Source organism: Corylus avellana, chromosome 5 (genome assembly GCF_965113065.1).
Source record: "Corylus avellana chromosome 5, dhCorAvel1.hap1.2, whole genome shotgun sequence".
Classification (NCBI taxonomy): Eukaryota; Viridiplantae; Streptophyta; class Magnoliopsida; order Fagales; family Betulaceae; genus Corylus; species Corylus avellana.
In genome coordinates, this window is record NC_142494.1 from 6,657,595 (window position 1) to 6,676,242 (window position 18,648).

At 32.8% G+C, this 18,648-nt stretch overlaps 1 protein-coding gene and 1 pseudogene across 1 annotated transcript; both read right to left on the minus strand.

Annotated features, from left to right (window-relative positions):
- Window positions 1-3,969: 3,969 nt before the first annotated feature.
- On the minus strand, window positions 3,970-5,974 carry LOC132182557 (desmethylxanthohumol 6'-O-methyltransferase-like; annotated as a pseudogene).
- A 4,669-nt stretch (window positions 5,975-10,643) lies between these two features.
- On the minus strand, window positions 10,644-12,801 carry LOC132181730 (desmethylxanthohumol 6'-O-methyltransferase-like). The gene is made up of 2 exons (XM_059594969.2): window positions 12,040-12,801; window positions 10,644-11,004 (listed from the first exon to the last, which is right to left on the minus strand). The coding sequence occupies exons 1-2, from the start codon at window positions 12,799-12,801 to the stop codon at window positions 10,654-10,656; spliced, it is 1,113 nt and encodes a 370-aa protein (XP_059450952.2). The 3' UTR covers window positions 10,644-10,653.
- Between the last annotated feature and the right edge of the window lie 5,847 nt (window positions 12,802-18,648).

Genomic DNA, 18,648 nt, shown 5'->3' on the forward strand with positions numbered 1-18,648 from the left:
TTAATTCAAATCAACACCATATATTTTTTCATTCATTCTAACCTAACGTCCACCACCCTCTACCCACCTCCAAACCTTCGACATCAGAGTCTCCAAAACCATCTAAGACAGTGACTTTGGTAATTTTGTCAATGAATATTTTATAAATGAGGTATTTCGTTAAGAGAATAAAAATTATTTGATGTAAAGAGTTATATTATTTTTTTATGTTTCAAATTTAAGCGTATACTTTCTATTCAAGTGTGCAAAACACCTCATTTACACTATGATCTAATTAAAATTATTTTATTTTTCAATTCTATCACAAGAAATGATTCATAATCAAAACTTTTAAGAATCTCAAACAAAATCCTACACTTTAAATAAAGAAAGTGACAGGTGACCGAAAGTTTCTCAATGTTTTTTAAGTTTTCCTTTTCTTTCTTGTGATAGTTTTTTTTCACGTTGTTTTTTTTAATCTCTACTAAATTGTATCTTTCCACGTCTTAAGAGACATGTTGTCCTTTCATCTCTCATCAATCTCTCGTCTATCTTTATTTTTAGAGAATCACTTCGATAAAGACGTCGTATTAACTAAGTTCTTTGTCCTCACCAATCAAAATTGAACGCATAAGAAAATCACACAAAGTTAAATAAGACCGAAAACACATGATTAATTCTCCCCAAGTCACAAAACCCATCATTTTTCCCCTCAGTTGTAAAACCCACCCCCATCCCAACAGCCTGCCGGACCGGAGACGACGCCGGCCGGTACATATAACGCCGGGTAGTTCTCTGGTGCTCTCTCTTCGGCGGCAGCAGAGAAGAAACTGAGACGCCGGTTCCCTCGGGTTCTCCGGTGCCCCTCAATTTCTCCCTTTCTCTCTCACACAAACCGCTAACACAGAAACAATTTCTCTGTCACCCAAAAATTGGTTGATGGATCACATTTAACTGAACTTAATGCTTAATTTCTTTGAACCACACATCAAGAAGTTACCAGCTACTGTAAATGCTTTCAATAACTTTGTAATTGTATGCTTTGCCTTTGGGTTTTTCTCTTCTGTTTCTTTCTTTATCAATCACTGACTCAATCATGTGATTGGGAAATTGAGGGCCCATCTAAATTTCTCTTCTCTACTGCGGCCGGAGAGAGAGCACTGGCAGCAGAGAAATGACCAAACAACTTTATTTGTACAAATAACTTCGTAATTGGCGTTATTTGTACCGGCCGGTGTCTTCTCCGACAAGGCCTGGCCTGGGCTCCGACAAGGTCTCCAGCGGGCTCTTGAGATGGGGGTCGGTTTTACAACTGAGGGGAAAAATGATGGGTTTTGTGTGACTTGGGGAGAATTAATCATGTGTTTTCGTTCTTATTTGAATTTGTGTGATTTGCTTACGTGTTCAATTTTGATTGGTAGGCATAAAAGACATGATTTACACCAAGTTCTTATAGAAGCTATCCTCTTATTTATATATTTTTTAAATTTATTATTAAATATATAGAATTCCAATGAAAATTTTAAAAAAGATTGTTGCAAAATATTAAAATAAATAAATAAATAACATTTCTCTTAATATATATATATATATATAGATGAAAGATGCATGTGATGTGAGAGAAAGAGAATCTCAGGTCTGCTTCTGGATTCTAGTATTGCTTTTGGGCAATTTTTCAATATGATCTTGACCCAACTTTAGCCACTCAAATCTTTGGTGATCCCAATGCATTATTATTTGAAAAGTTGCAATGCCAATAATCTTGAAATGACTTCCAACTTTGACCTATGATTGCTACAATAAAATTTATTTTTTTTAAAAAAAAGGGGAGACCTCAATGACTCTTTTCGGGTAGAAAAGTCTACAATTTTAATCCAATTAGGGTTAGAAACAAACCACAAACAAACATTTGCTTAATAATTTTTTATTCAAAAATAAACTACACCTACTATCCCCTATTTATAAGATAAGAAATTCAAGTAAAAGATTAATTAATAAAAGACTCCAACATAAATTAGGACTTGGAATATAGACTCCTTAGTACTAGCAGACCTTTCACCTTGTCTCAGAAGAACAAGTAGACAAGTCCCTTGCTTCTCAACCCTCAATTGCCATGTGAAACCTACGTGGCATTAGTTCTTCATCAGACTTGTATATTAAAATAAAAAAAGATTAGATTCCCAATAAATAGTCATTTGAAAATAGGTCCAATATATACACGTAGAGAAAATTACACTTTACTTTCTTAAAGTTTGAGCTAATTTTCAATTTGACTCTCAATATTTTAATTTTTACAATGCATTCCATCAAAGTTTCAAAATTATTCATTGTGGCCCATCTATTAACAATTTTCGTCCAATTTAACCGAAAATTGGTCAAGTGCCAGGCACGTGTATTTTTTTGTTTTAAATTTCAAAAATTGTCCCCATGTATTTTAACAAATTAAAAAAAAAATGCCCCAAATTCAAACAAATATATATATATATTTGGAGCCACCCCCCATAGGCCATGGGGGTGGCACACCACCCCCAATCCGGCCAAATGGGTGTGCCCAGCCACCCCCCAAAATGACCAAAGAGCCACTCCGATTATTATTATTATTATTATTGAGTTTTTTAAAAAATAAAAAATAAAATTGTAGGGGCAATTCAATATTTTCTATTATTTCCATTAGAGAAAACATAAATGGTTGACGGATTGGCCACATTGAAAAAAAAAAAATTAACTTTGATGGGGTATATTGTAAAAATTGAAACATTGAAGGTCAAATTGAAAATTGACTTAAACTTTAGGTGATAAAGTGTATTTAACCCATATATATATATATATATATATATATATATATATATATGTTAGGAACTTAGGACATATGATTTTTATATTTCTCTTATAGAATATTTAACATTTATTCGTGATTGTAATTGTAATTAAATGTTAAAAATGAGTGATGAAATGTTCTCTTCGCTAGTGTTTCATTAAAAGTTGTTTCTCTTGATGGAAGGAAACAATTCTTGGTTATACATAAGGGTTTCGGTCTATCTATAAATAAGCCTTTGATTATCCATCCGTCACAATGTAAACGGGAGAAAATGATAGGCCGAAAACTCTATTCAATACTCTCCATTTAGGTATATTGTGAGAGTTCTTAGATTTTACAAACTCATAAATGTTAAAGTCTGAGTTATTCAATTCAAGTACTTAAGCAATAATAGTCAAATGTAAGTACTTTTGTTCTTTTTTATTTTATGTTCATATATTAAATATTCTCCCAAATCTGATTACAATCAAATTAATCCAATCTAATGATTATAGAAGATTACACAATCTATTACAACAAATTTCTGAAATCCAATCCCTTAATATATTTTAACATTCCTCTCAAACTCAATGCGGAAGATTTTGAAACCTTAGTTTGATTTTTTTTTTTTTTTTTTTTTGGGAGATGGCAAGTGGCGATGAAAACCAAAAACTCGCTGAAGTTGATGATAATGACCAGCGGTGGTGATTGGAGGTAGTCGCCAACAATGATCGAAGATGTGCCTTCAATAACAATTGGCCGAAAGAGGGCCAACTATGGGTGAAAATAAAAGTCAAGAAAGAGCTATAATGAAGCCAATTATGAGCCTTGAATAGGTCTGAGTTTTAAATAATACTACAAAGACCAAAAAATGGGCCAACAAAGGGCCAAAAAAATTGCGAAAGATGATGACACATACCTTATGGTAAACCACAAAAGAAAAGATCCATCAATCATTGAAGCATATTGTCAACGACATAATAATAAGTTTTTTTTTTTTTGAAAAAAAGAAAAAAAGAAAAAAAAGAAAAGAAATGACTGACAATTGGGTTTGGTCGAGTAGACAATCAACCCCCCTATAAACTAAACCCAATTATTTATTAACTTAGTTCCTTCTTATTTTCATGAGATCTATTTACTTTTTTTTTTTTTTTACTTGACTTTTATTGGGCTTGTTTCTTTACAACAGAAGGAGCATGAAGTCAACCATGTGTTTGAGCCAATGGCAGCTTCACAACAGCAATTATTGTCAGTCAGGATAGGCCTCAATAATGGATGTTAAAGTTGGAATTTTGAAGATTTTATAGCCACCAAAGCTTGCTTCCTCCAATAATTTCTTCCATTCAAGTTTAGTCCTCTCCTTTCCACCAGCAGTGTATGCCATCATACACAAATCTAATGCCATGGGAGTCTCACCATATAAATCATTACTTTCTTTCTGAAGAACAACATCAACAATAATAACATTTCCACCCTTCTTTGGTATTGCGTTTTGGCAATTCTTCAAAATCTTCATACAATGTTCATCACTCCAATTGTGTAGCACCCACTGCACCCACATTACAACGCCATGGATTTTGTTAATAGAAATCTAAAGCAGTAAATACTTGCTCCCAACTATTTTGATCAATTGGGGTGCAATCGGTTATAGCAAATACTTCTCTAGGATCCCGAAGACCTTTGAATTTATATTGCGTTTTGTACAAAATGAAACCAAGCCAGAATACTCTTACCATTTCTATTCTAGTAAGGAGAGCTAGAGAGACACGAATTTTAAAAATGTAAAATGATTTTTAGAGAAATAGAAGAAGAAAAATTTTTCATGTGTATAAAATGGTATAAAGTTCGCTATATCGAGTATCAATTTATCAATTTTAATGTCTTCATTAAAAGACATGTAATATAGAAATTAAGTAATAATTAAATAGTCCTTAAAATCTGACCACTCATTAATATTAACAAACACTTCATCTTGTCCATTAAATTAAATTTACAACTAAGGGTTTTTAGATCATAATTGTTTGTAACAACTACTAATTAGTTCCAACCGTTAGGCCAAACTTAATTTAATTAGTAACAGTGAAGTAAATCTATCTGTTGGATCTACCTTAGAATCATCCTACGATCCAAATCAAATCACAAAATCGTATGATTATACCTGGGCAAAATTTAATAGTCATGATCTAGTTGCTCTGATGTACAAGGGTCAAGTGCACGTCCTGTGTTTTGGACCATTCTATCATAAGATTTAGCCGGAATTATACCAAAAACATAGAGATACATCCATAATTATAACAATTTTGAAAATATTTTAACAATTTGAAGTGATGATCAATTTTTTACTTGTAATTGGCTGACATCAAGCTATCAGAAAAAGTAAAGTATACCTTTATAGAAAGAAAAAGGTGGAACTTAATGGACTACTAATTAAATACACACCTTCATGAAAATTGCATCCGCTTTAGGAATGGCGTCAAACATGTCACCTCCAACATGGGAGACCCCCGGGCGCTCCGGTGCTATGGCCACAACATGCGGCAGATCCAAGTTAATACCTTTGATGTGTGGATATTCATTAACAATCTCAGCAATCATCCCTCCCGTCCCACCTCCTACATCCACCAATGATCCCACGCAGCCTAACCCATCTTTGTATTCAGCCAAGATTGCCGCCATTACAATCTTGGTTGTTCATACCATGGCATCATTGAATATATTGTTGTACTCGGGATTTTTTTATGCAAAGTCCCAAATCTCACAGCGCCATGGGCCTTCTTGAATCCAGTGCCCCCTTCCTTGACACAATGGCTGAGGTAATGCAACGGTGGCAGTTGCCACGGATGGTATCTCATCAACACCATTGGTACTAGGCTCAGCTCAGCATCACGCAAAAGCCATCTTGACGTTTGTGTCAACCCGTAGAGTGTCTCCCCACCGTCCGGTGGATGACGATGTTCGGTGAAAATGTTTTTACGAACCAATAACCTCATGATACGTGCGAGGTAAGGGATATGAGGAGATGGAGAATCAATCCCTGAGGCTATTTGGCGCAAAGTAATGGGGCCACCATGAGAGTGTATAATATCAGCAATGCGGAGCTCGACGGCACATTTCAATGCCATAGAATCCACCACTCCGTAAAGGTGTTGCCAAATTTCCTTGGCCTTGTAACAATGCCATAGTTTCTTTTGGTTCCATTTTCTCTCTATCACACAATCGCACAAATGAAATGAAGATAGGATGTATGTGAGGTTCAAGGTTGGTGTATATAAAGACTAAAAGCATAGAAGGCATAACCCACAAACCACATGTACATGTCTTCAAAATTGGAAGCGTCCAATTAGAGTTCAAAAATAGCCACCCCAATTAATAATTCCGGGTCAACTTACCAGATGAGCCTACCAAATCCGGATGTTCCTACCACTTGCATGTCTTTCATTTGCTTGGCGTACTCCATTTATAAAACGTTTACAATAGTTTGGTCCAACCCTGGTTCCTGGAAATGGCTGGTCAAGCTAATTATTAATAGGTTTTGGAGTTATTTATAGGAATAAATGCAAAATTTGTCATTGTAGTTGACTTAAATTACAAATCGCTTAAGGTATAAAAAATAATTTAGAAATTCTCGGAGTAGGTTAAAATAATAATTTAGTACGTATAGTCAAATTCCGTCAAAACACTTAACGGATTTCGTTAGTGTGCCACATCAATACTAATAAAATAATGACACGTGGCATATATATATGCATTCTTAATAAATAAAAAAAGTACATATAAAAGGACGTCGATCACTCAAAGAAGCACAAATATCGTTCAGAATCCAAGCAAATTCAAAAAAGGTATCCATGAGAATTGAATCCATCAGATGAGATGAAGAATGTAAAACTTGCTCACGTATTCCAAAAGGCTAGGCGACCAAAATCAAAGATTGAGAAATGGACACCAAGAGAAGAGAAAGGTGGATCTCCGCCGCTATCTCCTTTTTTTTTTTTTTAAATGAATTTTGTAGTTTTATATATCTATATATTTTTTTTATTAAGGGGGACATGTGTCATCATTTTATTGATGCTGACATGGCACACTAACGGATTTCGTTAAGTTTTTTGACATAATTTGACTGCACTATTAAATTTTTATTTTGACCTACCCTGGGGATCTCTAAATTATTTTTTATAACTTATGGAGTGATTTGTAATTTAGGCCAACCACATATAAATTGATTTTGCATTTATACCTTATTTATATAAGTGATCGAGTTTATAGTTTTTAAAAAAATAATAAAAAAAAAAATTAAAAACTTAAGAGGCGTGCAATTTCTGTTGCGTGAATCATAAGTTTGTTATAGGACCACGTAGAATATGTGATTATTCCATTTATGGGATTTACTATACAAATAGTTATATATAATAAGTTTTTTTCTTTGAGATGTCCGCACAAGAGGGGGGAGGGGGATTCGAACTAGTGACCTCCGCTTTATTAGATATGATCTCAGCCGATTAAGCTAACTCTTGAAAACATATAACAAAGTATTTTGTTTAAACATATTGTTTCGGAGCTGATCGGTAGTGCTGAAACATAGCCCCGCACAAACATCACGCTCACAATTATGGATCCATCCTAGATTAATTAGCAAACATGTCTTTTGGTATCTTGTTTGATCTTTCTGTCTCCCTCATTTTTCTGGCTACAGTTTCACTCATGACATACATGTACCATATATGGTGTAGGTCCTTGTGCTTTTCGGAGTATTTGATATGGTAAGTTTTGGTCTTTGGAAAGAAAGGTTTTTCTATTTTTGCATAAAGCTTAAGACTTTAGTATTTAGTTAGTAAAAGGAAGCCTTTTTAGGTGATCCGCACAACTATTTTTGAATGGTGGTCACAATAGATGGTATCGCGAGTAATATTGTGGGCCACACGAGATTGGACCTGGTCCGATTACTAGTTGGTAACGGTATGTGTGTTTCATTGGGACATATTATTCATTTTATAGGACCCATAGGACGTACAATGCAAACTCTATCGATAAGGTATTAAGAGCTCGTATAGGCCATATGAAGTAAATTTATGTATGATGAGTATGTATACAGTTTAAACTACCTTATTCGGCATATTTTATGCATTAAAACAATACGTGAATTGTCCCTAGAATTATGCATTTCAAATTTAAAATCAAAACAAATTTTCGATACTAGCATATTGACCGAGGCAATAGTTAATCAATTTTGCAAAACCGATAATATTTTCAATTACTAAAGTCACTTGTTATTTTCTTGAGATAAGGCTCACTGCATGATATGTTCCTTGATAACTTATTTACTAAGTTATGTACTTAAGCAATTACTTTTCTAGCTGTAAAACATCTCAGTGTTTTGCAATTTAGCAGATTATTAAGAAGGCAAATTTGAGTGATTCGCAAGACTGAAAATGCTAAGCAAAAAGCTTATATAGGCAGGTTTGCATAGAATAGTTTAGACAATAAATATTTATTGTAAATTACATTCTCTTGGAAGCTCTATATTTATATTTGATGATAGAGGATAATGTTGAGGTTACATAGTTTTAGGCTCATATCATTGTTTTTTTTTTTGCTTTGGCTATGTATATTCTACTCTAGGAGTGGCAGGCTAAATGGAGCACTACCCCCATTTTGTCCAAAGGGACCCCGATTTTTTTTTTCTTTTTTTTTTTAAATATTAATAAGGCACATGAGACACGTGTTAGTTGTAATCAATTTGACATAACAAGCTGTTAAAATGTTGGATGGAACATAAACAAAAGTACTATATATGTTTATTGGATGTATATAACTAGGCAACAACTTCGATACTTTTTGAAATCGAGCCAATCATTTGATAATAGGCCTTAGCAAATGTACCTCAGAGCATTTAATTCACTTTCTTAGTTTTATTTTTTTAGGCACCCGCACGTTATCAAGGGAAGACGAGTATATATATTCAATGCGAGGAGAGGAGAAGGGAATTAATGGAAGATGAATATGATTCTTCATGATTTAATTTTGAACCCGCAGCTCTAACGAAATTGAAAGAAATCTTGATAGCAGTTAAGAGGCATGTGATAGATCATTTGTTAAACATATGACCCTCTTTTGAAGACTGAATTTTGTGAAAAAAAAAAAAACAGACAGATCTTGCGATGAAATGGATTATCATTCTTTTTTTTGGAACCTAACCGGATTATGTTTCTAAATAGCAGAGCTGAAATTCAATATGGGCATGCATAGCTTAATTAATGGTCTAGGATTTGTTCTCTATAAAAGGTTCACTACAAAAAAACAATTTTTTTCTGACTAGAGTTTTTTGACGTGTTGGGGTGTCTGACACGTCAGAAATTTTTTCTGACGTGGCGCTTCTGACGTGCGTCGATTGTCAGAAGCATAGGTGTCAGGAAAATTTTTTTCCTGACGTGCCAGTGGGTAAAACGTCAGAATTTTCTGACGTTCCACTGTCCCACACGTCAGAAAAATTTTCTGACGTGGTAGTTTTACCACGTCAGAAAATTGATAAATTAAATAAAAAATTAATTTTTCTTTTTTTTAATTTTTTCTGGAATTTCTTTTTTTTTTTTAATTAAAATTGATTTTCAATTAAATTATTATTATTTTTTTTTTGGGAATTTCTCTGCACGGTAGTGCAGATCTGCCATGGCCACTCCCTCTCTTCTTTTCTCTTCTTTTCTCTCTCTCTCTAGCTCTCTTCTTTTCTCCATGAGCTCTCCCTTTTCTCCATTTTCTCACTATCTCCCTCTTCTTTTCGATCTCCATGGTGCAGTTATGCAGGTTTGAGTTTTTGAAAATATGTTCAAAAACTCAAACCGAAAAAATCTTCAAAAAATTAAAACCAACCATCAAAAAATCGATCTGACAAACCCAAAAAATCTTCTTATCGATCTTCTCCTCTTCTTCTTCTTCTCTTCTCCATTTTTTTTTTTTCTTCTTCTTCTTCTTCTCTTCTCCTTTTCTTTTTCTTCTTCTTCTGCTTCGATCTGCTGCATGCTTCTCAATTTTTTCCCTTCTCACCTTCTGTTTTTCTTCTTCCTTTAGAGGTGCTGTGCAGTCGGTGCACACTGCACAGAAGCAGGGAGATTCAGACATGCAGGAGAGAGAATGCACATGTGTGGGGAAAATAAATGAAGAGGGAAAAAGTTGAGGGTGGAAATAAAAAGAGGAAAAAAAAGTTTAAAATCCCGCCTATTTTTTGAATTTTGTTAGGCCACTTGAGGTGATTTTCTGACGTGCCAGGTGTCGCACGTCAGGAATTTCTGACGTGCCACACATGGCACATCAGGAATCTACTAAAAAAAAAATAATAAATAATTATTTATATAAATATATATAGCTATATATATATATATATATAATTTTGCTGACGTGTGGATATACCACGTCAGAAAATTCTGACGTGGTAGGTCTCACCACGTCAGCAATTATATAAATGTTTATCTTTTGAAATCTGAAATATTTTCTTGACGTTCAAATATTTTACACGTCAGAAAAAAATTTTCTGACGTTTTAAATTTTAAATGTCAAAAAATTGCTGACATGGCAAAAAATATGATACTGTAGCCACGTCAGAAAATGCCTGTTTTTTTGTAGTGGTTGATGAATCATTCGATTGAGCATATTGATGACAAGATAATCTTAAATAAGAGCAACATTTGCCAAACATAACAATAAGTTAAAAACAAAATAAAAGAAAACGCTGACAATTGGGTTTGGTCTATCTAGTTGAGATTGTACGTAATCCCATATAAACTAATTAAACCCAGTTATTTTCATGCCATTAGTTCTTTTATTTTTTATTTTTTTTTTCTTTTTCCTTCTCTTTTATTGGGTTTGTTCGTTTACAATAAATAAAACTAGGCATCAAGTAACCCATGTGTTGCGCCGACAACATCTTCACAACAACAATTGTATGGATAGGCCACAATAATAGATGGTATGGTTGGAATTTTGATGATTTTGTAGCGAGGGAAGCCTGCTTCCTCCAATAATTTCTTCCATTCAAGCTCAGTCCTCTCCTTTCCGCCAATAGTGTGTACCATCATCAACAAATCGAACGCCATGCGTATCTCATCAAACAAATCATTACCATCTTTCTCAACAACAATATCAACAATAATAACCTTTCCACTCTTTTGTTGTATTGCTTTTCGGCAATTCTTCAAAATGTTTATGCAATGTTCGTCACTCCAATCGTGTAGTACCCACTGCACCAACAAGCAAATCCAATAATGTTTTAGTGTTGTGAAGGGTACTGTAACTTTTATTACAATAAGACACATATAGGCTATGTTTGCGAACAGGCCGAGCCGGCACTGTAGCTGGAACGGCACTGTTCCAGCTACAGTGTCAGCAGCAAAAATTGACTTTTTGCCTTTTTTTTTTTTTTTTTTTAATAAAGCAAAATATTAAAAAAAAAAAAAAAAAATGAGGAGAAAGGGGTGGTGTTCCAGCCACCCCTTGGCCAAAATGGGGTGGCCGGACCACCCCATTTTTGGCCAAGGGGGTGGCTGGAGCCACCCCCTGGCCGATCTGGGGGTGGTTGAACCACCCCCATGGCCAAGGGGGTGGTCCGGCCACCCCCTTGGCCAAAAAAAAAAAAAATGCGGACTGGGTGCATTTGGGGTGGCCGGACCACCCCCAAGGGGCTGGGGGTGGTTTCGGCCACCCCATACCGGCCGTATGGGGTGGCCGAAACCACCCCCAGCCCCTTGGGGGTGGTCCGGCCACCTCCAAATGCACCCAGTCTTTTTTTTTTTTTTTTTTGGCCAAGGGGGTGGCCGGACCACCCCCTTGGCCATGGGGGTGGTTGAACCACCCCCAGATCGGCCAGGAGGTGGCTCCAGCCACCCCCTTGGCCAAAAATGGGGTGGTCCGGCCACCCCATTTTGGCCAAGGGGTGGCTGGAACACCACCCCTTTCTCCTCATTTTTTTTTTCTTTTTTTTTTAATATTTTGCTTTATTAAAAAAAAAAAGTCAATTTTTGCTGCTGACACTGTAGCTGGAACAGTGCCGTTCCAGCTACAGTGCCTGCCCGGCCTGTTCGCAAACATAGCCATAGTAATTTATGTGGCATTTTTCGGATTCTGCTAAGTTTATAAGGAGATAGTAAAAGTTTAGTACCCAATCATTTCCCATAATATTTATAGTCATAGATTGTGATCTAATGGATTACCAATTCTAGTGGAAAAAAAAAAAAGTGGGAAAAAGGATAAAATAAAATAAAATAAATAGTAGATACCTTCATGAAAATTGCATCCGCACTAGGTATGGCGTCAAACATGTCACCTCCAACATGGGTGACCCCCTCGTGCTGGGGAGCTGTGGCGATAACATGTGGCAGATCAAAGTTAATACCTTTGATGTGTGGATGTGCTTTAACAATCTCTGCAATCATCCCCCCCGTCCCACCTCCGACATCCGCCAATGATCCCATGCAACCAAACCCATCTTCGTATCCCGCCAGGATCACCCTCATCACATTCTTTGCCGTACACGCCATGGCATCATTGAAGATGTTGTTGAAGTCAGGATTTTTTGATGCAAAGTCCCAAACCTCATCGCCATGGACCTTGTTGAACGCGGTGCCCCCTTCTTTGATACTTTGGCCAAGGCAATGCCACGGTGTCAATAGCCACGAATGGTTCTGCAGTATCATCATTGGCACTAGGCTCAATTCAGCATCATGCAGAAGCCATTTTGACGTTTGTGTCAACCCGTAGAGTGTCTCCCCACCACCGTCTACTGGATGATGATGTTCGGTGAAGATGTTTTTGCGAACTAGGGATCTCATGATACGTGCGAGATGGGAGATATTAGGAGATGGGGAATTAATCCCGGAGGCTATTTGGCGCAAAGTAATAGCACTGCCATAGCAGTGTATAATGTCCGCAATGCGGAGTTCCACGGCACATTTGAGTGCCATAGAATCCACAAAACTGAACATGTGTTGCCAAATTTCGGCTTGGCCTTGTACCATTGCCAGTGTTTCCTTTGGTTCCATTTTCTGTCTCTCTCACTCACACACAAATGCACAAATGAAATGAAGATGGTATGTACGTATATATAGAATTGTTTGGCTGGCATGGAATCCCACTTTACAATATTTCTAATACACGTGTGAACAACGTTGTCTACTTCCTTAAACAAGAGGGCATAACCAACCCACAAATCTGTTGTAGTGGAAATTCGATTCGTCCATGTCTAATTAGAGTTTTTAAAATAATCACGCCTATAATTTCCAGTCAACTTTTAAAATTAAATTTTCATTATTGATAACAGATGGTAAAAGCTATTTGTTTCAAAAATTGTAGAGGATCCTCTACAATTTTTTAAAATTGTAGATTCTCAAATAATTACGTAATTTTGATTGTTTTTAGACATCGAAACGATTAAAATGTCACATATTAAAAATGTGGTATATTTTAGTTGAGAATTGATTATATTTTCATCACTTTCTTGCTCTTTATGTTGTAAAAAATATATGACTTACAAGTTGTCTTTTAATTTTATGAAGAATAAGCGTTCTTACAAAAGTGAAGATGAACTCTTTTGGAAGGATTTTTCTTTTTTGGTCACCTCGATAATATGTCACATTTTTAATAAATAACATTTTTCAAGTATTTTGATACCTAAAAACAGCATTAATCACGTAATTTGATAATCTACAATTTTAAAGAAATTGTAGAGATTTGCATGAGCCTACCCATTTAATTGCTTAATTTGAATTTGGCGTGCTCCATTTTTAACGTTTGTAATAGTTTGGTCCAACCCTGTCTTGGCTGGTCAAGCTAATCATTAGATTTTTTTAAAAAAAAAATATTGAAAATAAGCTTATAATAGTTAATCCTACGCTAATTAATAATTAATATGTAAATGATTATACAAACATTATGACAAAATTGTAAATTTGTAAGTTTTTGAACTGCCGTTAGTTAGGGTGTCAAATAGTGTCTTGACGTGATGCGTTACAAATGACTTTCAGAATTTAACCCGAGCTAGAGCTGCATCGTCAACTAGACACTGTGAAGTGACTCGTGAAAGGATAGGCTCACTTGGTCAAGTAGGAATTTCTGTTACGAGGAATTTCTGTTACGAGTGCTCTTTTATATATATATATATATATATATATATATATATATTTTAAGTGGATTCAATCTCTTTAACATAGGCTTTTGGTTATGTATATAACAATGCAATCTTGTTGCAATCTTGAATGCACTCTAGCTTTTTCTGAAGCTCTCTAAAAAGTAGAAACATTTCCTTCTTCTTGTGTGACTCTTCATCATCTATTGCAGTTGTTACGAAAACGGAGGGATGTATCTATTTTTTTTTCTTTATTTTTGTTAAATCACCACTTATCACTACAAAAATTTATGAGTTTTTTGACGTGGCAAACAGTAACTTATGTTTGCCACGTCAAAAACTTTTGACGTGTCTAAGTAAGCACGTCAAAAAAATTTTTGTTGACGTGTCCTTTTCTACACGTCAAAAGTTTTTTGACGTGTGAAATTCACACGTCAAAAGTTTTTGACGTGTGGAATGGACACGTCAAAAACTTTTGACGTGTCAACTTGACACGTCAAAAGTTTTTGACGTGTAAATTTCACACGTCAAAAAACTTTTGACGTGTCAATTCCACACGTCAAAAAAAGTTTTTAATAAAAAAAAATTAACAATAATTTTGATAGAAACAAATATGCATAAAAAATTGGCATAAAAAATTATTGTTAATTGGCATCAAAAACTTTTTAATGTTAATTGGCATAAAAAATTAATATTTATTGTCATTAGTATAAATTATAGTTTATTATCATTAGTATATATATATGTATGCATGCGTAAATTGATCAGTCTATTAATATTAATATGATAGCTACACATATTATTTTTCTATAAATATATAAAACATACTCGATGCATTTATTTTATAAGACCTGCAAAACTCATATGAACTCGACAAACACAATATATGCGGCCGGTTAGTTGATACATTTAATTATATATCTATACATCTAGAATATATGGGGTTTTTTTTTTATTCTCTAATTAATTTTAATTGGAGAGAATAAATATATATATATGATAGAGTAAATACTATTTCAATAACATTTAAATAAATAAAATTTTATGAAAATAGTTTAAATAAGATAATATATATATATATATATATATATATATATATATATATTATATAAGTTTTTGACGTGCTATGTTTGGCACGTCAAAAACTTTTGACGTGTCATGCATGGCACGTCAAAAACTATTGACGTGTCAAGAATGACACGTCAATAGTTTTATATTAATTGTATATATATATATACGTATATATATATATATATATATATATATATCAAAAATAATTTTAATTATGATATAAAAAAATATGTAATAAACAACACTTAATGTTAATTGGCATAGAAAATTAATTTTGATTGGATAGGAAAATTATATATAGTTTATCATATTAGTATAAATGAAGTTGGTATATATATATATATATATATATATATATATATATATATATATTTTGTATGCTTAAATTGATTAGTCTATTAATATTAATATGATAGCTACACATATTATTTTTCTAAAAATATATAAAACATACTCGATGCATTTATTTTATAAGACCCGCAAACCTCACATGAACTCGATCGGCCAACGAAACATATGTTGTCGGTCAGTTGATACGTCTAATTATCTATACGTCTAGAATACTAATTTATTTTTTCTCTAGTTATTTGTAATTGGATAGAGTAAATATATGATAGAGTTAACATAATTTTAATATAATTAAATTGTGAATATCATTTATAATGATTTAAATAATATAATATATATAATTAGTAATTATAGGGTTTTGACGTGCCAAACATGGCACGTCAAAACCCTATATAATATATATATATATATATATATATATATATATATATATTATCTTATTTAAACTATTTTCATAAAATTTTATTTATTTAAATGTTATTGAAATAGTATTTACTCTATCATATATATATATATATATATATATATTTATTCTCTCCAATTAAAATTAATTTGAGAATAAAAAAAAAAAACCCCCATATATTTTATAAGACCTGCAAACCTCATAGGAACTCGACAAACACAACATATGCGGCCGGTTAGTTGATACATTTAATTATATATCTATACATCTAGAATATTAATTTGTTTATTTATTTATTATCTAATTAATTCTAATTGGAGAGAATAAATATATATTTATATATATGATAGAGTAAATACTATTTTAATAACATTTAAATAAATACAATATTATGAAAATAGTTTAAATAAGAATAAGAATATATATATATATCATAAGTTTTTGACGTGCCATGTTTGGCACGTCAAAAACTTTTGACGTGTCATGCATGGCACGTCAAAAACTTTTGACGTGTCAAGCATGACACGTCAAAAAACCATATTAATTTTCATTTTAGTTATATATATATATATATATATATATATATATGTATATGTATATATATATCGAAAATGATCTTAATTATGATATAAACAAATATGTAATAAACAACACTTGAATGTTAATTGGCATAGAAAATTAATTTTGATTGGGTAGGAAAATTATATATAGTTTATCATATTAGTATAAATGAAGTTGGTATATATATATATATATATATATATATATATATATATATATATGCTGCATGCTTAAATTGATCAGTCTATTGATATTAATATGATAGGTACCCATATTATTTTTCTAAAAATATATGGGTCATATTCGATACATTTATTTTTATAAGACCTGCAAACTTCATATGAACTCGACAAACACAACATATGCGGCCGGTTAGTTGATACATTTAATTATATATCTATACATCTAGAATATTAATTTGTTTATTTATTTATTATCTATTTAATTCTAATTGGAGAGAATAAATATATATTTATATATATGATAGAGTAAATACTATTTTAATAACATTTAAATAAATACAATTTTATGAAAATAGTTTAAATAAGAATAAGAATATATATATATATCATAAGTTTTTGACGTGCCATGTTTGGCACGTCAAAAACTTTTGACGTGTCATGCATGGCACGTCAAAAACTTTTGACGTGTCAAGCATGACACGTCAAAAAACCATTTAATTTTCATTTTATATATATATATATATATATATATATATATGTATATATGTATATGTATATATATATCGAAAATGATCTTAATTATGATATAAACAAATATGTAATAAACAACACTTGAATGTTAATTGGCATAGAAAATTAATTTTGATTGGGTAGGAAAATTATATATAGTTTATCATATTAGTATAAATGAAGTTGGTATATATATATATATATATATATATATATATATATATATGCTGCATGCTTAAATTGATCAGTCTATTGATATTAATATGATAGGTACCCATATTATTTTTCTAAAAATATATGGGTCATATTCGATACATTTATTTTTATAAGACCTGCAAACCTCATACGAACTCGACAAACACAACATATGCGGCCGGTTAGTTGATACATTTAATTATATATCTATACATCTAGAATATTAATTTGTTTATTTATTTATTATCTATTTAATTCTAATTGGAGAGAATGAATAATATGTTATATAAGATGAAAAAATTATATAATAAAAGAAATAAAATGTTAGTAGAAATAAGTTTTTATTATATAATTATAATTAAATTTATTAAAAATTAAAAAAACGGATATATGGGCTTGACGTGCCAAGTGGCACGTTAAGAACCTTTTTGACGTGCCACATGTGGCACGTCAAAAAGGTTCTTGACGTGCCAATGTGGCACGTCAAAAAGCTCCTCGGGAAGGCGCGCATTTTTTCTGCAGCGCCTTCCCCTGCACGTCGTCTCCTGCAGGCTAGCTGCAGCGCCTTCCTTTCTTCTTTTTTTTCCCTCCTGCCACGTCATCCCCTGCATCTTCTTCTCTCCCATTTCTTTCTCTCACAGCGCCCAAGCCATTTCAAGCCTCCGCCTGAAACCCTCAACACCCATTTTCGTTTTTCTCCTTCAACCCAGCCAACCTCAACTCGCCTCTGCAGCATTTTTCACGTGGTTTTCTCCCCCTCGGTGGCTCTCTCTCTCTCGCCGGCGCACGTCACCGCCGTTACTCCCTCCGGCGACCACAACCTCAAGTTCGGAAGGCTCTCTCACGCTCTCACTCGTTCTCCTACTCGAAAATCAGGTATATATATATATATATATATGGGTTTATATACATATATATATATACACAGAAAATTATATATAGGTTTATATATCTGATTATATATGTGATTATATATTTCGTAATATCTATATCTATATATATATATATATATATATATATATACATAATCTGCAAATATATATATACAGATTATATATTTATAGATTAATTATATATATATTAATTAAATTATTTAATAGATAATTAATTAATTTATATAAAAAAAATGTAATTTACAATGTAAATTAATTTTATAGGTTAAGTAAGTAATTTATTTGTTTAAGATATATGTTTTGTAATATATTTGAATAGTTTGACATGTTTGGTTTGTATATGGTGAGAATATTGTTTAATGTATTTGCATGCATGCATGTACAATTACGTACCTTGGTAGTTTGAAATTATGTTTTTCTGGAGAATTTTGCATTTAGATGTAGACCCATATTTTGTGTAGGTTTTGATTAACAACGGCATATCTATATATATGATTCGTATGTGAATGTTTACATTTACAAAACTTATAATAATTAAGTATGTCATTCCTAATATGCGTACGTATAAAGTAAAAAACAACGAACATTTGAATTGAAGCTGG